Consider the following 22,132-nt stretch of genomic DNA (forward strand, 5'->3'; position numbering starts at 1 on the left):
TGCCTGCTGAGGCAGTGGGGTGGGGTGGGGTGGGAGGGAATGGGAGGGAAGGGGGCCGAGCCGAGCTGAGCTCTGTGGGGTCGTGCCGTGTCCCCGTCGCCGTCCCCGCCGCCGCCATGGGCCGAGCGCGCCGCCGGCACAACTGGAAGGCGCGGCAGGCGCAGGGCCCCGCGCCGCCGGCCGCCGCAGAGCCGCTGGAGCTGCCGCTGGAGCTGGGAGGTGCGGCCGGAGCGCGGAGCTCCCCGTGAGGGCTCGGCTGAGACCGGCGCTGCTGCCCTGCTCTGCCGGGTTTTTATCGCGTGTTTATCGGAAGCAGTGTTGTTTTTAACCCCCCGGGGGAGGCGTTTTGGGTTCTCCGTCCCTGCGTGCGGCTCTCGGTGCCCTGGCCGCGTTGGGTTCCAGGCCGGGCTCGGTGATCTCGGGGGTCTTTTCCAGCCGAACTCATCCCCTCGTTCTCGCTGGCTTTGCATTAACAGCTCTGTTTCAGCAGCGAGAGCCTCCAGGGAGCTCAGGAGCTGTCCTTGGGTCCCAGTCACGACACTCCATTATTTATTAAAGCAGCTTTATTAAACATATTGAACGTGCTTCTTATTTTTAATATTCGCTTTCTCAAACTTTAAAAAAAAAAAAAAGGCGTTATTTAATATTCGCTTTCTCAAATTTAAAAAAAAAAAGGCGTTGCTTTAAAAAAATACATTTGTTATTCTATTTTTATTATTCAGAATCTAGTAATGTAGGTTTTTTATTATTTTTATTTATATATTTTTATATATTTTAAATATATTATTAAAATCCACTGGTGCCCGGGTGAAGCAGGACGCTGGGGAGTCACCCCAGGGCACGCTGTGTCCTGACCCTGGGGGATTGAGTAAAAAGGCAAAAATTGCATAATACTGTTAAATAAATCTTGGAGAATCGCCCTCAGGGCTATAGAAAGCTCAGGGTTGTTGAAAGCCCAGTTTCGAGGTCTTTTGCCCTTGCTGATGTTGCAGGATTTTTTTTTGGCTGGGCACGAGGGTTGTGTTTGTTTGAAGCAGCTAAAAGTGGCCTGGTGCTTGATAAGCCTGCTGGGCAGTGTGCTGAAAATAATCCACCTGGCACGGGAGAATAATCCAAACCTTCCTTCAGATGCAGCAACGCTGAAGGGGATTGATGAAAGTAATGCCCTGGTCCTGCCAGCAAAAAAAGCCAAGAAGAAAAAAGTCACCTGTGTTGTGCAACAGCAGAAGAAACCCCTGAGCAAGAAACAGAAGAAAAACCTGCAGAAGGTTTTGGAGCAGAAGGAAAAGAAAAAACAGGTGTGTTGCTGTTTCTGGCAACAGCAGCTTCTTAAATCTTAAATTCTTAAATCTTAATTTTAGGAGAGCTGAGGGTTTGGTGTTGGTGTGCGGGGAGGGGGGGTGATGATGAGGATGGTGAGGGGTGTGAGCTGTCAGGGGGTGTCTGAGATGTGAACTCTCAGGGGTGTGCAGCTGCTGAGGGCGATGCTACAACAGCACCAGCCCCCACTTTGCTGGGAATTCAGGCAAAGATGCCCAAAATTTTGCTGGGTATTTCCCAAAGATGCCCCCAGGGGCTGCTGAGGGCAGCTCCAGGGGGGGAAGGCACTGCAGGAACACATGGTTTGTGGGCCCAGGTCCTGCTCTGCCCAGGTGTGCAGGTGTTGTGGCTCCATCAGTGGCAGGCTGTGGGAATCCATAGGATTAGAGGATTTTAGGAGAGCTGGGCAGTGATGGTTTTGCATTTTAAAAGCTCCCTGTGGAGCAGGTGCTGTGAGCAAACCTCCCTGCAGCCCAACGCTGGCCTGTCAGTGCTTCTGAAATGTTTGTTGTGTACTTTCAGGGTGGAAATGAGAGCTTTGCTGTCTTTGTAAAAGCTTTCCAGGCAAAAATCCTGGTCCTGTTAGTGTCTGAGCAATGGCTTTGACGGAGGAGCTCTGGTTTTGGAGGCAGTTTCAAGCTGTGGCTGCCTGGCCTCCTGCCATGCCGTGTCCCACAGGAGGCTCCCGTTGCTCCAGGCCTCATTCCAGTGGTTCAGTTCCAATCTGTTTTCCTTGCTGCTGTTTCTAGGGTGCAGCTGAGCTGCTCACTGCTGTGGTGGCAAGTCCTCATTTCTGTTTTTGCTGTGGTACAGAGCTGAGATCTTCACCAGGGAGGACTGACCCTGGAGCAGCAGGAAGGTTTTACAGCTGCACAGCAGGATTTCCCAGAGCACACCTTGGAATGCTCAAGTGCTGACCTTTAAATAAAATTATTCCCTGGTCAAAGCAAGCACTGATTCTGGCTGTTTTCCCCAAACAGAGAGCTGAGCTGCTGAGCAAGCTGAACGAGGTCCAGGCTTCTGAGGCAGAAATGAAACTCCTGTACACTACTTCCAAGCTGGGCACTGGGGAGCGCATGTATCAGGCTAAAAGGTGAAGGGCTTTTTGGGTGGAACCCTTGCAACTGATCACTGTGTTTGAACAGCAACATCCTGAGCTTTCCCTTGATTTTTTTTTTTCTTCTTTTTGGTGCAAACAGGTTCTTTGGAATGGATGGAGTTAAATAATTTGTTATTTTTATCTGATGATGGGATAGTTATTTTCTTGGTCTTTCCTATGGATGAGGATGAGGAGGGTGACACAATCTGCAGGCTTTTAGCAATTGTGCTAAATGACAAAATTGGTGGATAAACATTTTACTTATTTTCTTGTGCTGGAAGACATCTACTGATGTTGACCATAGCTGCTAGATTTACCAAGAGATGGATTTATCAAGAGCTGCATTTGTAGATTAAACTACAAAGATGCCTTCAGAAGAAATGGATAAACCCCAGGACAGGAAATGCTTAGATACAAATCCATCCATCAAAGCCAAGGCTTTGCCTGGCAGAGCTGTGAAAACCTCCAGAAGTGGAGATCTGGTTTTTGGGGAAGTCATGTCTGCTTTGAGGTGCCAGAACACAGTTCACAGGTGGATGTTTTGTTCCCAGGGTGACACAGGAGCCGAGGACTGATGTCCCCGAAAGGATCAGGAGCATCAGCGGTGCCAACAAGAGAAGGCACAGCTCAGGGTCAGAATCAGAGCCTGAGGAGGAGCCCAGCAGCTCTGAGGAGGAGGAGGAAGAGCAGAAAGAAGACACTGAGAAGCCCTCAGCCAGTGCTGTGAATGCTGCTGGAGAGGCAGAAGGAGGAGTGGGGAAGGCAGGGGCTGAGCAGCCCCCAGCTGCTCCCAGAGCCCAGGTTCCCCAGGCAGCCCCCAGCAAGGCTCCCTGCAAACCTGCAGTGTTCATCCCCGTGGACAGGAGTCCTGAGATTCAGGTGAGGCTCTGTGAACAGCACAGTGCTTGTCAGAGGGGCTGGGGAGGAGGGTGTGTTCCAGCAGCTGGGTGCACTCAGCTCTGCTCCAGCAGCAGGAAAACTCGCCTTGTTTCAGGGTATTAGCATTTATCTTTAGCTCCACATACAGAATCTATTAACAGTCTTTATTGTCCTTTGCTGGAAAGTCTTCTGAAGTCCCTTTCAGTTCTCTGTTGTTTTGTACCTTATGCTGGATGGTTTTGTCCCATTTGGTGTGGGCAGGGCATTGTGCAGAAACAGGAAAAGCTCTGCACGAGCCTCAGCAGATGAGGCAGTTGTGAAATGAGTTTTCCCTTGAAAAGAAAGGGATTATTAAGAAACTCAAGGGACTCTGAAGTTTCACAAATTCAAGTGCAGGGCTTGCCCTCTGCTTGCTGGGAAGCTGCTCTGATGACTCTGGTTCTCAGCCATGCTCGTGTGGTGCGAGCTGGTTTAGAGATTTCTGAGTCACAGGCTTGCAGGATTCCTTTTGTGGGTTTTATGGTCTGAGGAAGGTAACAGGTTTCGATCCTGAGGAAAACAAAAAAGGATGGAGAAACAACACAACTAAAATACTGTGTTTTGCACTGTTTAGGAGGCAAGACTGAAGCTTCCCATCCTTGCTGAAGAGCAAGTGGTCATGGAAGCCATTAATGACAATCCCATTGTGATCATATGTGGAGAGACAGGAAGTGGCAAAACCACCCAAGTGCCTCAGTTCCTCTACGAAGCTGGATATGCCAGGTAGGGTTTGGATTTTATATGCAGCAAATGGAATTGCAGAGACAGCATTTTGGGAAAAATTTGGCTGTAATCCACGCATCTTCAGATCTGTACAGGTGTAACAGAAGGGAATCCCAAAGCTTCCTGTCTTTTATTCCAACTACAGCTAAGACTGAGGCTGTGTGCCTGATGCCATTAATCTAGAGCCATCAGTGAGAAGTCCTGTTGTCATTTTTGGGGGCTGCTGCTCTGTTTAATGAAAACAATTCCTCCTTTTCCTTCCCTTACCCCGTTAGTTCTGGCGGCACCATCGGGATCACGGAGCCTCGGCGCGTGGCCGCCGTGTCCATGTCCCAGAGGGTCGCCATGGAGATGAACCTGTCACACAGGTGAGCTTCAGAAAGGCTTGGGGCCTTGCTGGAAGGTGGCACTGAGGTGCTCTGTGGGTGACATGGACTCTGTGCTTTTCCCTGGGGCTGCCCTGGTGTTTCCCACAGAGTGGTTTCCTATCAAATCCGGTACGAAGGGAACGTTACGGATGAAACCCAGATCAAGTTCATGACGGATGGTGTGCTGCTCAAAGAGATTCAGAAGGTAACTTGCTGTCCTCAGTGTTACTAAAAAGGGATTTTTTTTTATATAGCTGGGCAGAGAGGTCAATGTGGACTTGTTGCCAGTCTTTCAAATCAGAATCCCTTTCAGCACCAGAGATTTATTTCATCTCTACCCTTGATATTCCTGCCCAAGTCCCTGAACATTAGATTATCTTGCTGGGGAAAATGAGAGTAAGAAGAGGCTTGGGAACCAGTCTGCTTTGTGTAGGGTGAGTGCATTAAACTGAGTGAGAAATAGAGCTGGGGATGGGGTCAGTGCTTGTGTAGCTGTGGGGTGTCCTGACTCAGATATCCCTGCTGACGTCTCCTGTGCTGAAATCCATCTCTCTCCCCAGGACTTTCTGCTTTCCAAGTACAAAGTCATCATCATTGATGAAGCCCACGAGAGGAGTATGTACACAGACATCCTGATAGGCCTCTTGTCTCGCATCGTGCCCCTCCGTCAGAAGGTGAGAGGGATGCCTCAGGTTTAACTTTTATATTTTCACATTCTGTGCTGCTTTAGTGTGTGGGTCTGGGCTTTACATCAGGGGATGGTGAGCTCTCTGCACAGAGTAGCGAGACCAAACAATTCCTGCTCCAGCTGGGCACCAAGGACAAATGATCCAAATCTCAGCCCAGGAGCACAAACACCGTGGGCTGCAGAGAGAAAAACAAGGATGGGACTGCGTGGGCTAAAGCTGGAACTGGACAATGAACTGCAATCTGCAGATGGAGCAGAACTTAAAAAAGTGGGAGACCCCATGAGCAGTCATGTATTTTGGGACCATTTTGGTTCATCTTGGGTGCAGCCCTGGCTGGGCTCTTGTGCTGCCCAAGGTGGATCCATGGAGGAGATCCTTTTAATAAATCCCTGCTTTATTCTGTAACTCCATCTAGTCTCTGCTCTAGCTCTGCCTGCACAGGGCATCAAGAGGGGCAGGGCCCCTGCTCTGGACATGGATGTGCCAGGGAGGGGATGTTCCACATGAAGGATTCCAAGGAAATCTGACAGAAATACCACTCAGTTAACACATTTCTCTTTCTGTATGATTGAAGAAGCACAGAGCCTACACCAGGGGGGAAATAGCACAGATCAGTAGCAAGAGGTGACTTTTCAGGCAGAATCCGGTTCATTTGAGACTTACAGTGCAGATAATTGAATTCCAGCAGCCTGGGGGGAAGCAAGGTGTTGACTGGGGAAAGCAAGGTGTTGCACTGGGCAGCAGCAGTGCTGGGGAGGAGCTGTGGGGCACAGGGTGACAGATGTGTGTCCCTGCAGAAGGGGCTGCCCCTGAAGCTGATCATCATGTCGGCGACTCTGCGAGTGGAGGATTTCACTGCCAACACCAGGCTGTTCTCTGCCAAACCTCCTGTCATCCAGGTACTGTCCCCTCCCTGGGAGCTGCAACACAGCCAGGCAGCCTCTGGAAAACCAGTGACAAACAGGGGCACTCTAATCTTTCCAGCTGGTGCTGAAATCTTTCAGATAACCGATTTAAAAACGGTTATTTAGTTTAGGCTATTGTTTCTTTTGGGACTTGGTGTTTTTCCTTCCACCTTTATCAGAAAACCGCCCTGGCAGAATCTGATTATCTTGAGAAACTCTTAAGTTATGGTTCAGGGGAAGTAGAAAGCCTCAATCTGAGTTGATGATGTGAAAGGGGGAAAAGCTTTGGTTTCTAGCATGGTTTTATGGTGGAGAAGACGACACCAGTAATTTCTGTGGGCTTGGTGTTTTGTAGGGTACCAAACCCTGGAGGTGAACAGAAATGCAGGGTGAGCTTTTCTGACTGTCCCATGAACTCTGTAATGATTGTGTAGGGTTATGACAGCAAACAGACCCTTTATTTCTATAAATACCTTTATTTTTTATTTCCTCTGCAGGTAGATGCAAGGCAGTTCCCTGTAACTGTTCATTTTAACAAGAAAACCCCCCTGGATGATTACAGTGGGGAGTGCTTCAGGAAAGTGTGTAAAATCCACCGGATGCTGCCTGCAGGTGAGAGAATCCACTGCTGAGAACCTCTCAAATTGCTCATACTGAACATGTCCAAAGTTTTGGGATTTGTTGTTGGTTTTTTCTTTTTTTTTTTTTTTTTTTCCTCTTGCAGGTGGGATTTTGGTGTTTTTAACAGGCCAGGCAGAAGTTCACTCTCTGTGTAGAAGATTAAGGAAAGCATTCCCATACCTAAAAAACAACACTGCAGGTAATGCTGTAGAAACTGTTAAACTTCAAATCTGTCCTGCTGAGAAGTGAGCTTGCTTTGCATCTAAAAATGTGAGCATCTATTTTAAAACCACAAAAGAAAAGATTTGGGGAAAGTTGTGGATGATTGCCATGACTGATGTTAAATTTTGTGCTTGTTTGAGTTTGGGAAAAGATCCTTTCCAGCTCTCCTCTGCCTTCAGTTTGCTTCTTCCACCTTTTCCACGAGGAAAGCATGCTCAGCTGACAGCTGTTGCACTGCTGTTTTTTAGGAGGAGAGGATGACAAAGAAGACTCAGTGGAAGAAATCAGGAAATTTAAGAGCTCGAGGAAGCGGAGGAGAGTTCTGGTAATGTGTGATGGGTAGAGTTCCTCCAAGGGACAGCAGGGAGCAGGTGATCCCTGCAGGCAGCACTGCTGTGTGGCTGTGCCTCTCACCAGCTATTCCAGAGCTGCCTCAAGCCCTGTAGTCCACAGGTGTCCCCTCAGTGCTGCTGAAACTCTGGGTGTTATGGGCAGGAGATTGATTTAGATTGAGTACTGACCACTAAAACTTGAATGGAAGGAGCTCCAGACTTGCTGGCACCAGGGCTGCTCCTCATCTCACCATTTGTTACTCAAAATTTGGACTAGATTTGACAGAGATGAAATTCTAAGACTAACCCATTGTGACAGAAACTTCTGAACATCTGTTAGACATATCTGGATTAGGAGGCCAGTTCTTTCTATGAATGTTATGATAAATGACAATATAAAGAGATGGGAAGGGATTTGACATTGTATGCTTTTGGAATGCCTCCAATTAAAAAAAATGTCTAATTAGGAAATACTTTATTTTGCACCTGAGGAGGCCTAAGAAATGTGAGTCCTTGTCTCAGCTTTGCTTCCAAAGCAATGCAAAGTGCTGCTTGTGTCCCCCTCTTAATGGGCTGTTTTCATCTTCCCTCTCTTTCTCAGACACTCCCCAAAATCGATCTGAACAATTACTCTGTGTTACCAGTGGATGAAGGAGATGAGGACAGAGACATTGACAGTGATGATGATGCTGCAGGCTCTGATCTTGACCTGGATTTAGGAGATGGAGACTCGGAAGAAGGTTTGGCACTTGTGAAAGAAGGAATCCCTGTCTCCTGTCACCTGTGCAATGAGTGACATGAGTTGTTTGTCCTGTGCTGAGCTGTGGCACCAGAGCAGCCCCGTGTCATGGCAAAGCTGTTCAGGTTTTCCAGCTCCCAATTACTGGCACCAGTTTGTACCAATTGCTTTCCTGGTTTTAGTGAAGTGGTGCTTGTGCAGATGTTGCTGGGACTAAGCCTGAAGCTGGACTGAGCAGTGTTGGTTTGTTTCCCCACAGAGGAGAAATCTGATTCATCCCTGCCCCTGTATGTGCTCCCACTCTATTCCTTGCTGGCACCAGAGAAGCAGGCAAAGGTAAAGGATTTATTGTCAAAGTGAGCAGGAGATCTTACAGATGAGAGTCATCACTGTCTGAGGTCACAAGTGAGATAAAATTCCCATGTTGGACAGTTTGACAGCTTGAATGGCCCAGTGGGGAGGTTGGGATGGGATTGGGGCAGGCCTGGCTTGTGCTGGGGTCACAGGATGGGAGAGATGATCAGCCACAGCCCTGCAGGATCTCTGAACCCATCCTGGCCCTGGGCACGTGGAGATGCTGCTGCCAGCAGGCAGCTTGAGCAGATTCCCGTGTTCCCTGCTGTCCCTGGAGGCAGCAGCAGTGTCTGAACACAGCTCAGTGCTGGTGTGTGCCCCACTGCAGCCCCTGGGGCCATATCTGAGACTTCACCCAGCTGGACAAAGCTTCAGGGCTGGGGACACGGGCTTGGGTCTCTGCTCTGACTCCTGCATTCCCCTTGCAGTGCCATATACACTGCCATGCCTTTGCAGCCCATCCAGGACCACTGCCTGCCCCTTTCTTTCCCTGCCCCTTTCTTCCCTGTCCCTTCCCTGCTGGCCCTGCCTCTCCCATGCCCCTCTCTCTCCTGCAGGTGTTCCGGGCTCCTCCTCCTGGCACCAGGCTCTGCGTGGTGGCCACCAACGTGGCTGAAACGTCCCTGACCATCCCTGGCATCAAGTACGTGGTGGATTGTGGCAAGGTGAAGCAGCGCTGCTACGACAGGATCACGGGGGTCTCGTCCTTCAGGGTCACCTGGATCTCCCAGGCCTCGGCCGACCAACGCGCCGGGCGCGCCGGCCGCACCGAGCCCGGCCACTGCTACAGGTCAGGGACAGGGAAACCACAGCCTGGGGGTCTCCCTGGAGGTTTGGCATCATCCCACACCCACTGCTCCAGGTCAGGGACAGGGAAACCTCAGTGCCATCATCCCATGGCCACTGCTACAGGTCAGGGACAGGGAAACCTCAGTGCCATCATCCCATGGGCACTGCTACAGGTCAGGGACAGGGAAACCTCAGTGCCATCATCCCACACCCCCTGCTCCAGGTCAGGGACAGGGAAACCTCAGTGGCATCATCCCACACCCCCTATATATATATATATATTTATATTTGTTATTATATATACTAATATATATATATAACAATATTATACTGTGAAGAAAGTTGTGACTCTTACAGACTGATACAGCTTTAACTTAATTGGTCAATCAATCCAAACACCATCCAGTGTCCAATTAAGAAAGCAGCCTTTGGTAAAGAATCTCCATAACACATTCCACATGTGCACAACAGCAGGTGCAGCAAATGGAGACAAAAATTATTTCTCATTCTCTTCCCTGAACTTTCTCCCAGCTTCCCAGGAAAATCCTGGGAGAGAGCTGTGTCTCTGTCTCCTCAGAGGATGTGTGATTACCACATCACTGGTTTGAGTTTAGCTGCTCAGGGGCATTTCTCTTGCTGAAAATCCTTATTTTCATGGTTGGGTTAGATTTCACCATGGCCAGGTGGATTTAACTCTCAGCCAGGTTAACTTGTTGTGAATAAGGCAATTGCCCCAATCTGTAAATAATTATATGATGATGTAAATATTATCCACAGTTGCCCTTTTTTAATCCCTTGCTAATTTTTCCTACATATCCTTTGGGTTAAGATTTCTTTTAAGTATCTAAATAACACTTCTGGTCCACTAGGTTATACTCTTCAGCAGTTTTCATGGACTTTGAGAAATTTTCTGCTCCAGAAATAACAAAGCGACCAGTAGAAGACCTGATTCTGCAAATGAAGGCATTAAATATAGAAAAGGTGAGCTGGAAAGGGCTCTGTACCACAGCACCCTTTAAAGTGGTTGCCCTTAGGAGCCAGAAACAAACAGAAATGTATTTTATTGTCATAGCTTGAAGCTGTGCCTTGTGGCAGAACTTCAGATCCTGAGAGTCCATTTTGGTTCTGCACGTTGCAGAAGCTGCTCTGAATTCCTCTAGGCCTTAGCAGACATGTTTGTTCAAGCAGTAAATGCTTTCTTATATTCTTAGAGGTTAAAAAAACCCACTGTCTAAACAGGGTCTGTGTTTTGGAGATACTGGAGCACTTTCAGAAAGCACAACACTTAAATTCAGCCCTTCCAGCAGCCTGCCCTGGGCGGTGCCTGCAGTCAGTGGCAGCTGAGGGCGATTCTGCTCTTCCTGTTTCCTCCTGTTTTTGTTCCAAGCATTTCCTGCCATTATGTCTCCTTTCCTTTCACTCCTGGCAGACATCCTATGACATTTGCTTTGGCCCAGGTAACCAGAGGGGAGGATTTCACTCCCTTGCAGAGCTCCTTGCTGTGTGCAGCCTGTTTCCCAGTGGGTGCTGTGTCAGTGGTGGACTGGGGGGCTTTGCTCTTGTCTCCCTAGGTCATCAACTTCCCATTCCCAACACCTCCTCCCACGGAAGCTCTGGCAGCAGCTGAGGAGTTGCTGATAGCCCTGGGTGCCTTAAAGGAGCCCCCCATGACAGGAAGGTAATGCCTGTGGTCTGTCCTGCACTGTGGGCTCTGCTGTCCTGCTCCCCTTCCACCCCACACCCAGGGATGTCCTTTGCCTCAGAAACTGCCACCAGCTCAGTCTCTGCTTCCCCTCTGCTTGTTCCATGGCCCTGGGTGTGTTTGGGCAGGGAAACACTGTGCTGGGAGCCCCAGCAGGGCCGGTGGGAGCTGTGGGAGGAAGAGGAATCTCCCCCTGCCTTTGGCACCAGCACATAACAAAACGTGAGAAAACACCTCAAATTAATTGGGCTGCCAGAACGGGGAGCACAGACTTGTTCTTAACCAAAGTTACCTCACTACATGAGCTCTCTGTCCCCTGGCCCAGGCTGAAGCAGCAGCTGGCAGCGAAGCTGAGCTGCCCCATCAGTCCCCTGGGCAGAGTCATGGCCACTTTCCCCGTGGCCCCCCGCTATGCCAAGATGCTGGCCTTGAGCAGGCAGCACAACTGCCTGCCCTACACCATCACCATCGTGTCTGCCATGACTGTCAGGGAGCTCTTTGAGGAGCTGGACAGGTGAGTGAGTGGCTGAGTCTGGCTGTGTCCCTGTCACCCTGTGCCCTCTGCCTGGAAGCACAGCTCTCACACGTGCTGCTCTGTGTTCCTTGCAGGCCAGCAGGCAGTGAGGAGGAGGCAGCCCAGCTGAAGGGGAGGAGAGCCAGGTTTTTGCAGATGCAGAAGGTCTGGGCTGGGCAGGGCCCCATGCAGAAGCTGGGGGACCTGATGGTGATGTTAGGTACAGAGCCTGATCCCTGTGCCATTCCCCTGGTTCTGTCATGGGTTCCAGAGCCTGATCCCTGTGCCATCCCCTTGTTCTGTGATGGGTTTACAGAGCCTGATCCCTGTGCCATTCCCCTGGTTCTGTGATGGGTACAGAGCCTGATCCCTGTGCCATTCCCCTGGTTCTGTGATGGGTACAGAGCCTGATCCCTGTGCCATTCCCCTGGTTCTGTGATGGGTACAGAGCCTGATCCCTGTGCCATTCCCCTGGTTCTGTGATGGGTACAGAGCCTGATCCCTGTGCCATTCCCCTGGTTCTGTGATGGGTACAGGGCCTGATTCTTTTGCCATTCCCCTGGTTCTGTGATGGGTACAGAGCCTGATCCCTGTGCCATGCCCCTGGTTCTGTGATGGGTACAGAGCCTGATTCCCTGTGCCATTCCTCTTGTTCTGTCCTCCTCCTGTCACCCTGAGCCCTCAGCCTGGCACTGCCAGAGGCTCCCTTGTGCTGTATCCATGCAGGTGACCCCCTCACAGGAATAATGTGCTCTGACTCCATGTTTCAGAAAGGCTGAACAAATGCTTTATTAAGCTGTGCTATATCACACTAATGCAATATAGCATATTATTATATTACATACTGAAAAGATACTGTACTAAAGAAATACCCATGGCTGTCTGAGACAGCCAGGACACAGCTTTGATTGGCCAATCACTCAGAACAACTTTCACCAGTGTCCAATTAACAAATCACTTCAGGTAAGCAATCTCCATAACACATTCCACATGTGCCAGACAACAGGAGCAGTGAATAGAGATAAGAATTGTTTTCTTCTCTGAGGTTCTCACTGCCTTCTCCAGGAAAAATCCTTGGGAAACTTGTGCCTGCTGCTCTCTGTGAAGAGGACTGCAGCCACAGTGCTGCAGGACTGAGCTCAGCACTGCTCTCCAGCCTCTGCTCCCCCAGTGCCCACAGGAAACCTGTCAGAGTATTTTCTGTATTTTCTGAAAAATCCCTTCACCCAGGATTTTCTCCTGGGAAGCTGAGAAACCTCAGACCAAAAGGAAAACAGTAATTATCTCATTTGCTTCTCCTGTGTTGTGCTCACATGTGGAATGTGTTTGGAGATTGTTTATCCAACCAGTGATTGTTTCATTGGATTCTCATGTGAATTGTTTTGACTCATTGGCCAATCAGTACCAAGCTGTGCCAGGGCTCTGGAGAGAGTAATGAGTTTTCATTATTAGCTTTTTAGCATTCTGTAGGTATCCTTTCTGTGTTATTTAGTATAGTATTCTTTAATATAGTATCATAAAATAACAAATCGGCCTTCTGAGAGCATGCAGTCAGATTCATCGTTCCTCCCTTGGTCGGGGCACCTCACAAATACAACAGAAACCCTGGAATGCCATTTCCTGGGGCAGTGCTGTCCCCTGTGTGTTCCCTGAGAGCTGAGCAGCCCTGTGTCACTGCAGGGGCAGTGGGGGCCTGTGAGTTCTCTGGCTGCAGCCGTGAGTTCTGCGAGCAGCACGGGCTGCGGCACAAAGCCATGCTGGAGATCCGGCGCCTCCGAGGGCAGCTGACCACTGCAGGTGAGGGGGCTGGGGGGAGCTGCTGTGCTGCCTCTCCTCTGGGGGCTGGCACACCCACACAGAGCTGGTGGCTGTGCTGCTGCATCCTCTCTCACCTGGTTTTCCCCGCAGTGAACTCGGTCTGCGGCGATGCTGGGCTCTACGTGGACCCCAAGATGAAGCCCCCAACAGAGGCTCAAGTCACCTACCTGAGGCAGATTGTGCTGGCAGGGCTGGGGGATCACCTTGCCCGAAGGGTTCAGGCAGAGGAGCTGCTGGATGACAAGTGGAAAAATGCCTACAAGGTGAGCAGCTTGGTTGGGCTCAGTTCCTCCTCCCCTGCGTGGCAGAAGGGTGCTCCTGTGCAAAGCCCAGGTTTCTGGCTGGCTCCAGCACTGAGGATGCCTGTGCTGCCTTCCTGCAACTTCTCTCTGTGGAACTGAAGCTTGCAGTGTTGCCATTTCCTGGTGTTCAGGTGGGAAATGTTATAAAAGAGCCAAGAAGCACCATTAGTTCATCTTGTGAATGCTTGGTGTCTGCAGAGAAGGTGAAGCAGAAAATGATTGGGTTACTAAAAACCTCCATCACTTCAGGAAAGCTTAAAAATGCACATCTGAGAGAGACTGAAATGAGGTGTAGTGAGGAAATTGGATTGTCAGGAGCTGGTCTTACTCTGCTTCAATCTCTGTGCCTCCTTACAGACTGCACTCCTGGAGGACCCAGTGTTCATCCACCCCAGCTCAGTCCTCTTCAAAGAGCTCCCAGAGTTTGTGGTGTATCAAGAGATTGTTGAGACTACAAAGTTGTACATGAAAGGTGGGTGCTGTGGGTGAGGAGCTCACAAATGCCTTGGCAGTGTTTCCCCCCTGTGCTGGCCTTTCTGTGTGGTTGTGACTCCTGGGATTTGGATCCTTAAGGCTTCCTAGATCTGGATCAGGAGATAAATTGGCCTTTTTTAAAATTTATCTGGCAGAATTGGCTGGAGCAAAGCTCAGCTTCTGAAATACCTCCTTTGCCCCAGCCCTGCCAACCACAGCTGCCTGCTGCTGATCTCTGAACAGACCTTTTACAACATAAAAAGTCTGAAAAAGATGAGGGACAAGTAAATCTGCGGAGATGAGACCCTGACCATGCCCTGTACCCCTGGGGCTGCCAGTGAGCTGTGGCCCTTGGCAGCAAACCTGCATCCAGGTGTGTTTTCCCTCCTCAGGTGTGTCTGCAGTGGAGCCTGAGTGGATCCCTGCCCTGCTGCCACCCTACTGCCACTTTGGGAAGCCTCTGGAGAGCCCCCCTCCCTCCTACTGCCCTGGCACGGGCCGGGTTCGCTGCCACAGACCCAGTGTCTTCTGTAAGTGTCCCTCAGGAGCTGCTCTGCCTCTCACAGCAGTGCTTTGGGCACCTCCACGGGGTTTGTAGCATTTAGATATTGCCATTTCCCCCTGAAGTGGGCACTGTGAAGGCTGGCAGTCCCCCCCATGGTTGTGTTCCAGGGTGCCAGGACCAGGGAAGAGATGAGAATCTTGACTCCATGTTTCAGAAGGCTGATTTATTATATTATGATATACATTATATTAAAATGCTATACTGAAACTATACTAAAATAATAGAGAAAGGATTTATCAGAAGGCTGGAAAGGACAGGGGAGGAATGATAACAAAATCTCCTGACTCCCAGAGAGCCCGAGCCAGCTGACTGTGATTGGCCATTAATTAGAAACAACCACCATGCACCCATCCCAGCTGCACCTGCTGCACCCCACAGCAGCAGATAATTATTAGATAATTATTGCTTACATTCCTTTCCTGAGGCTCCTCAGGAGAAAAATCCTGGCAAAAGGATTGTTCAGAAAATACCGTGGCTACATTCCCCACTTCTCCTGGCACCTGTGTTGTCCCCCCTGGCTGGAAATGTGCCCTCCTGGGGGAGCCTGGAGCAGACCTGGGGTGTTTTGTGTTGTTCCAGACCGGGTGGGCTGGCAGCTCCCTGCTGTGGAAGTTGATTTCCCCGCAGGAATCGATCGCTACAAACACTTTGCCAGGTTCCTGCTGGAAGGAAAGGTGAGTGTGCTCCAGCTGCACCATTTCCCTCATGGTAGCAATCAGTTTTTAGCCCAGTTTTTGGAGGAGATGAACCTTATGGCTTCATTTTTTATGCATCCCCGTTCCTCATCACTTGCTGGTGGATGGAAGAGTTTGTTGTGGTTGATGAGGTGGGGAAGGGATCTTTAAACTCAAAATAAGCATGAAAAAAATGTGTATTTCAGTAAAAGACACTCCCAAATTTAACTCCTCTTTTTTGCAAAGTAAAAAAAGCTAATAGCCCTGTCTTTGTCCACCCTGAGACAGAAGAATTGTCCAAGAAGTCAGGACAAGGTTATGGACACAGGGATGGGAGGAAATGGTGATGGAGAATATGGCATGGAAATCTGTAGTAGCACAAGTTCATTGATGGTTGCTATCATATCACAATTAATTTACCTTATTCATTATATAATGGTTGTCACAAATCTTCCAGGTCATTAAAAAGCTGAGTTCTTACAGCCAGTGCCTGCTGTCCAGTCCCCTCATCATGCTGAAGACATGGTCCAAGTAAGTTGTTAAAAACAAACTTCAGGTCCTTGTCTCCACTTTTCACTTCCTTTCTAAATCTAAAAAATTCAATGCTGAGAAGGGTGGTGGAGATTGTGATCTTGGGAAAATGTTCTCACCAGGAAAAGCTGTCCCAGGAGAGCTGGTGGTGGTGAGGGCAGTGCAGGACCTGCAGCCTGCTGGGCTCTGCTGGGCACAGCTGGGCTCTGCTGGGCTCAGCTGGGCACAGCTGGGCACAGCTGGGCTCTGCTGGGAACTCCTGGGCATTGCTGGGCTCTGCTGGGCTCTGCTGGGCTCAGGTGCTGCCTATCCCTTTGCTCTGAGTTTTGCTTTGGAATTTGGCCTCTTACTCTGCCTTTATTTCTTTCCAAAACCATCTTTCCAACAGTTTGGGGTTTTTTTTTGGTGATGTTTACAGGCCTGTGACCCTCCAAAAGGCTGTCTGCTCTTACTCCCTTCCTCTCATTTACCAAAATGAACTTTCTCAGGGTCTGCTCTGAGTTCTCCTTGAGCTGATCAGTGTGAGGATTTGGCAGGACTTTGTTAAAGGTGGCAAATGTTGTCTGGGGGCCCTACAACGACCAAGTGTTGTCCTGTTTCAGTTCAGAGCTCAGCATGGCCCCTGGGGACTCCTTTTTGCTTTACCATGAGCTCTGCAGCTGCAGGGGAGGCACAAGAGCAACCTTGCTGCTGCTTTTAACCACAGGAGGTTGTGGTGGGGGGAAGAAAACACTGGCAGTGAATTTTCTTCAGCCATTTCTGTGTGCAGAGGTTGTGTGTTTACACGTCTGTGTTTAGCCTTTCCAAAAGATGCAGAGTTGCTAAAGGTATGCTGAATGCTCTAGCTCTGCTGAGCTGTGCTAATGACCATGGTTTTATTGCTCCTTTTCACTCATTCAGACTTCAGCCCAGGACAGAAGCCCTCCTGCAGGCTCTGGTTAAAGAAAACTGTGATAATCGTGATGCCTTGGTGGCTGCCTGGAAGAAAAATCCTAAATGTAAGTGTTCTGCTTGCCTGATCATCAGGCATGTCAGTGGGGTACCTCGAGCACTATTGAATTATAATTTCAAAAAGTTTACTATTTCACTTGTTAAGCTCCAAATATTTCCTATTTTTTACCAGAAGCAGTAGTGCCCTGTCCTTGGTTTGTGTGAGAAATGACAGAAAGCACTTCAGAAAGCAACATTTATTTGTATTCTAAGATTATTTTTTCCTGTAGTTGTAACCACAGTTAAAGTGCACGGACTGTGATGGTACTGTCCATTGATATATTGAATTTTTTTCCTGGTAAAATGGGTTTCCTTCAGTATGGGGTGCCAGATGATAAGAATTCCTTGACAGAAGCAGCAGCACGGTGCTGCAGTGATGGCTCACAGAGATTCCTGGAAGCATCCAAGCTCCAGCACCATCCCAGCCGTGGCTGCTGGTCCTGGCTCCCAGGGGGGTGATCCCCCAGGAGATTTTTCCAGCCAAACTCAGGAGCTGCTCCTCTCCCCCTGCAGATCTGCTGGCAGCCTACTGCCAGTGGGTGCCCGAGGCCGTGCACCAGGAGCTCGCCCTGAAGTGGCCACCAGTAGCCCTGTGACCCTTGCAGTGATGGACTCCTTTTCTCCAAGGTGTTCTGAGAGCTTTCCAGGGGTTTCCTTGGAAATCTGAACCAGATGGACTCACCAGCTGTAATAATGTGTTTTTGTAAGCAAACCAGGTGTTGTTCTACTTTCCTAGAATTCCTGCCAGCTCTTGGGCTGCTATTTTATAATATTAATGTTTGGATAATTTTATCCATTGTATTTTACAGATTTATTTTTTTTTTTAGACCTGAAGTTTCTCTTTGGACTATATTAGTCATATGAACTGTAATAAATGTGTAAAATTCTTGGACTGGATGTGAGGAGTGTTTGCTGTGTGGGATGCTGCAGTGAGCAGAATGTCAGAGCTGTGCAGGCACGTCCTCACGGGTGTCAGACAGAACCTGGGCAGCAGCTCAGGACAGGAAGCACAAAAATGAGCAATGCTTTAATCAGTGAAAGGGAAGAAGCTTGAGTTTCCCTTCACCTGATCCTTCTGAGCCTTGGTAAACCTGGTGGGCTGCTGCTGGTGACACTGCTGCAGGAGAAAGCTGGGACAGGGACCCTCCTGTCCCCGTGTTCTGCAGGGAACTGGTGCAGCCCAGCTGGGGATGTGAGTCCACAATTCCCACTGCTCCCACCTGTGCCATGTGCTTCAGGGGAGAGGCCAGAACACAAGCAAGCAATAAAAACATCTAAAACTGAAGAAACAGCGACTTTAGATCTGCAGCCAGAAGGAAAGCAGCCCCTTGGTGTGTTTGCAATGAAATACTGGGGTTTGGGTTTGTCAGCACCGCTGGGTTTGGGGTGTCCCCAGGCAGGAGGGTGCTGGGGGCTCTTGGCAGGGCTCCTTTCTTTTAGCAGGAATTGCAGCACAAGTCTGCACATTCCGCTGCGAGGAGGGAAGGAAATGAACAGGCGGTTGTGGAGTGTATTGGGAAATTTCGGCTCGTCTCGAAAATAGGGCAGGAAAAAGGAAAAACCACCGGCTGCGCGTGGGCAAAAAAAAGTGGAGATGCCGGGGATTGAACCCGGGGCCTCATACATGCAAAGCATGCGCTCTACCACTGAGCTACATCCCCTCGATGAAGGGGGTTTTGCACACAGTGTATACAGCGATAGCGGGAGCCGCACAGCAGGCCCGGCGGCGGCACCGCGGTGACAGCGCGGTCACCCCGCTCTGTCCCCGGAGCCCCGCGCCGCGCCCCGGCCGCGGGGACAGAGCGGGACAGCGGCGGCTCCGCCAGAGGCGGGACCGCATCCTCATAGAGTGGGGCAAAATAGCAAAAACTGTACCCGTCCTCGTTAGTATAGTGGTGAGTATCCCCGCCTGTCACGCGGGAGACCGGGGTTCGATTCCCCGACGGGGAGGTGCGGTAATTTTTGTCCCCGCATGCCGTTTTTTGTGGGCGGCCGGCCCCTCGCGGAGTTTGTTTGTGGCGCTGCCGTGGAACCCCCGCCGGAGCGGCGGGACGAAACCGGCAGAGCCGCCTTTTGTGCCGGGGAGGGGAACGGGCACGCCGCGCTCTCCGGGGTGCGTGCGGAACACTCCGCCGCTGCCGGAACCCGCGGTCTCCCTGGGATCCTCGGAGCGGCAATGGGATCCTCGGAGCGGAAATGCCCGCGGGAAGGCGCGAATCCCCGGACACGCCCGGAACAGGGCGGCGGAACCCGCGCTGAGGGGCGGGCACCGAGCGGGCAGCGGCGCCCAGGGGGGCGCGGGGCGGGGTCGTATCCACGGCCAGCGAGGGCGCTGTCGCCCGCCGAAATAGCTCAGTTGGGAGAGCGTTAGACTGAAGATCTAAAGGTCCCTGGTTCGATCCCGGGTTTCGGCAAACGGGTATATTTTTAGTTCAGTCTTTTTGTTTTTTTTTTCTTTCCTCTCCTTACTGTGAAGACGGTTCTTTTTGCTGCCGAGCGGAGGGAGCGGGGGCTGCTGTCCCTGCGTCGGGCGGCTCAGCCGGTGCCATCGCAGGCGCTCCCTCGTGCGGGATTTTTGCGTCAGGAGCCGCTTCCCAAAGAACTGTGGCGATGGAGCAGATCCTGCGGCCCCGTCGGGCATGACCTGCCCCGCGGGGAGGTGCTTTCCAACTGTCCTCGTTAGTATAGTGGTAAGTATCCCCGCCTGTCACGCGGGAGACCGGGGTTCGATTCCCCGACGGGGAGGTTGCATATATTTTTTTTTCCTTTTTTTTTTTTTCCTTTCCGCAGGGATGTCTCTGATTTCCGACGGAGCAACACCATTCGGTTTTCCGTGTGCGAACCAGGGCGTTCCTGTCTTTTTGAGGGCTGCCTGAGGACCGCGCCAGGCTCTGTACGCTGCAGCGCCCGCTGCGCTGCGGGGCCTGGCGGGGTCTCGGTCCCTCCCCGCACCGGGGCCAGCGCAGCGCGGACCTGGCCGGCGGGCAGGGGACGCCTCGCCGGCACGGGGATGTAGCTCAGCGGTAGAGCGCATGCTTTGCATGTATGAGGTCCCGGGTTCAATCCCCGGCATCTCCACGTGGTCGCTGCTCTTTTTCCTGATTTTTTATGCTGTTTTATCCAGTCAAAGCCACCGCGTCCCGTTAAGCGGCAGCAAACGGAGCGTGCGGCCGGAATGGGCCCACAGTGGCACTTCCCAGCGACAAAAAGCGCTGTTTTTTTGGGGGTTTTTTTGTTTTTTTTTCATTTGGTTCTCCTCAGACCTGTGCAAACACACACGGCTTTTGGTCCCATCTGTGAACTAAGGGAGGCGCAAAAAGAAGGGCAGAGCAGCAAACCCCGAAATGCAGGGGGACAGCGGCCACTCCACACCCCGCAGCCTGGCTGAGGCGCAGCCACAGGGAGCACAGCGGCTCTGCTCCACATTCCCAGAGGCAGAGGGCAAGGACAGAGGCCAGGACACTCGGGAGCTGCTCCTGGCTCTGCGGGGCCCGCTCCCGCCGCTGTCCTGGCAGCGGGAGCAGCTCGGGAAGAGCTCTCAGGAAACAAGCGCCCTGCCTCGCTCTCCTCGGGCTCACGGGGTCTCAGGATCTCCTCTGGTCAAGCTGACCCCGAGATTTATTAAAAGTCTCTCTTCCTCATCCTAGCTGTCGAAGGATTCAGAACTCCTCGGCTGTCGTTCTCAAGGTTCTTTATCATTTCTTATCTAAAACATTTTTTGTCTGGCCTGCCGAGGTCTGTTCAGGTACACTGCCCTCCCAAGGAGCATTGTCTTTTAGACTATAAACTACATCTTCAATATTTACAGCTATGTTCCAATACCTATCACCTGTGTTAGACAGTGACTTTCTACTCTACACCAATCCAAATATGCTAACATTCCCAAGAAGATGGAGGCTAGGAAGAAAAAGGAAGAAGGACAGGACAACGTCCAAATTCCTCCATCTTGTCCCCTAGACCCCCATGGTAAAATTCTTCAAAATTCCACCTCTCACCCTGTGACAACTACTGTTATGCTACTTAAACTTTTGTGACTTGTAATTCTTCATACAAAGTTGGTAATTTGCTCCATGAGTTGAACTCAGAGCCGCGGGGGTCTTCGGCTGCATGCCAGGGTCTCCGAGCCCAGGAAGAAGGACAGGACAACGTCCAAATTCCTCCATCTTGTCCCCTAGACCCCCATGGTAAAATTCTTCAAAATTCCACCTCTCACCCTGTGACAACTACTGTTATGCTACTTAAACTTTTGTGACTTGTAATTCTTCATACAAAGTTGGTAATTTGCTCCATGAGTTGAACTCAGAGCCGCGGGGGTCTTCGGCTGCATGCCAGGGTCTCCGAGCCCCTGCCAGGGCTTTGAGCCATCCAGGGCACCCAGAGGGATGTCCTGTGCTCCGACAACGGGGAAACGGCGTGGCTGCAAGGCTGGGAGCTATGGCACAGCTGAGAGCTTTGGTGCAGAGAGACCAAAGCCCAGGCTGAGCCTGCATGAGGCAGCTCTGATCCACGGAGCTCAGTGGCAGCTGTTCCTCCTCGCTGCCTGGTCACCAACAGCAGCAAATGCAAAGTGACATTTCCTGCCACGCTGGCTGGAAAGCTCCTTGTGCTGTTTATTTACTCGTCTCACTTCCAGTTGTTATTTTGAGCCAGTGTTTGGCTGCAGCGCTGGTGAGTGTGAAGATGCCCGTTGTAAATTACTCCCTGGATCTCCCTGGCAGCTGTACTTCAGGAATGTGCCCTGCGTGTGAATGTAAGAGACAGTTTGCAGTAACAGGCATGCAGAAATTGACTTTTTGTCACAAAACACTTTCCCATGTGCCTTTTTGGTGATTTTCTGACCAGTCCTAAGTGCTCACCTTGTAACTCAAAGAACAAGCTTAACATTATTATTCAGTTTCTGCTGAGGAAAAACCCAGACCTGCAAGGATTCTCCAGTTTTTGATGCTTTTATAATCCCAATGCACAGCATCAGCCACTGAGCACTGAGAAGTAACCAAAGACTTCTGTGGTATTTTTTTTTCCATCTAAATGAATGTTTGAGATTATTATCACTACAGCTGTGGTGAGTGTTAGTACAAACACAAAGAGCAGAGGCCAGAGAGCTCCCCAGAGCATTCTCCTCCATGTCTCAGGCAGACACAGGCACTTTTCCTCAAACCACAAAGCTGTTGCTGGACCTCTGCTCCTTTCCTGCTGGTGAGCAGCCCTGGGTGTTATCAGTGTCCCTTCCATTTTCCGTGGCGCTGCCAAATGAAGGATTTTGAAGGCGAATCGAAGCGAATGGCCCTGCCTGAATCCTGCAGACAAAGCTCCTTTCTGTTCCCAGCTGTGCCTGGAGCTGCTGTGCAGCGGATGGTGCGGAGTGAGGCAGAGCTCTATCAGAACGTGCTCTTTGACAACACAATAAGAAATAGGCGTTATTATTTCTGATTTTGCCCCTGGGTTACAAACTGCATTACAGCTCAGAGGTATACCCCACACAC

At 50.6% G+C, this 22,132-nt stretch overlaps 1 protein-coding gene and 5 non-coding genes across 6 annotated transcripts; 5 read left to right on the top strand and 1 right to left on the bottom strand.

The window, feature by feature from the left end:
* Positions 1-58: 58 nt before the first annotated feature.
* DHX37 (DEAH-box helicase 37) lies at positions 59-17,546 on the top strand. The gene is made up of 27 exons (XM_041410116.1): positions 59-219; positions 1,129-1,298; positions 2,301-2,413; positions 2,971-3,298; positions 3,912-4,060; positions 4,336-4,428; positions 4,537-4,633; positions 4,989-5,102; positions 5,915-6,016; positions 6,520-6,634; positions 6,747-6,842; positions 7,114-7,190; positions 7,799-7,937; positions 8,196-8,272; positions 8,848-9,080; positions 9,949-10,060; positions 10,651-10,757; positions 11,107-11,295; positions 11,391-11,515; positions 12,976-13,092; positions 13,204-13,376; positions 13,773-13,887; positions 14,282-14,419; positions 15,034-15,128; positions 15,586-15,659; positions 16,560-16,657; positions 17,163-17,546. The coding sequence occupies exons 1-27, from the start codon at positions 117-119 to the stop codon at positions 17,243-17,245; spliced, it is 3,432 nt and encodes a 1,143-aa protein (XP_041266050.1). The 5' UTR covers positions 59-116; the 3' UTR covers positions 17,246-17,546.
* Positions 17,547-18,238: 692 nt separating this feature from the next.
* TRNAA-UGC lies at positions 18,239-18,310 on the bottom strand. The gene has a single exon. It is a non-coding gene; the product is annotated as a tRNA-Ala (tRNA).
* Positions 18,311-18,527: 217 nt separating this feature from the next.
* On the top strand, positions 18,528-18,599 carry TRNAD-GUC. The gene has a single exon. It is a non-coding gene; the product is annotated as a tRNA-Asp (tRNA).
* Positions 18,600-18,990: 391 nt separating this feature from the next.
* On the top strand, positions 18,991-19,063 carry TRNAF-GAA. The gene has a single exon. It is a non-coding gene; the product is annotated as a tRNA-Phe (tRNA).
* Positions 19,064-19,322: 259 nt separating this feature from the next.
* On the top strand, positions 19,323-19,394 carry TRNAD-GUC. The gene has a single exon. It is a non-coding gene; the product is annotated as a tRNA-Asp (tRNA).
* Positions 19,395-19,655: 261 nt separating this feature from the next.
* TRNAA-UGC lies at positions 19,656-19,727 on the top strand. The gene has a single exon. It is a non-coding gene; the product is annotated as a tRNA-Ala (tRNA).
* The last annotated feature ends 2,405 nt before the right edge of the window (positions 19,728-22,132 follow it).

This window comes from Onychostruthus taczanowskii, unplaced genomic scaffold, assembly GCF_017590055.1.
Source record: "Onychostruthus taczanowskii isolate IOZ18803 unplaced genomic scaffold, ASM1759005v1 scaffold32, whole genome shotgun sequence".
NCBI lineage: Eukaryota > Metazoa > Chordata > Aves > Passeriformes > Passeridae > Onychostruthus > Onychostruthus taczanowskii.

Coding starts and splice junctions, on each gene's coding strand:
- DHX37 (XM_041410116.1), top strand. CDS start 117: ATGGGCCGAGCGCGCCGCCGGCACAACTGGAAGGCGCGGCAGGCGCAG. Junction 6,843..7,113: donor CCTAAAAAACAACACTGCAG/GTAATGCTGTAG, acceptor GCTGTTTTTTAG/GAGGAGAGGATGACAAAGAA. Junction 14,420..15,033: donor CCACAGACCCAGTGTCTTCT/GTAAGTGTCCCT, acceptor GTGTTGTTCCAG/ACCGGGTGGGCTGGCAGCTC.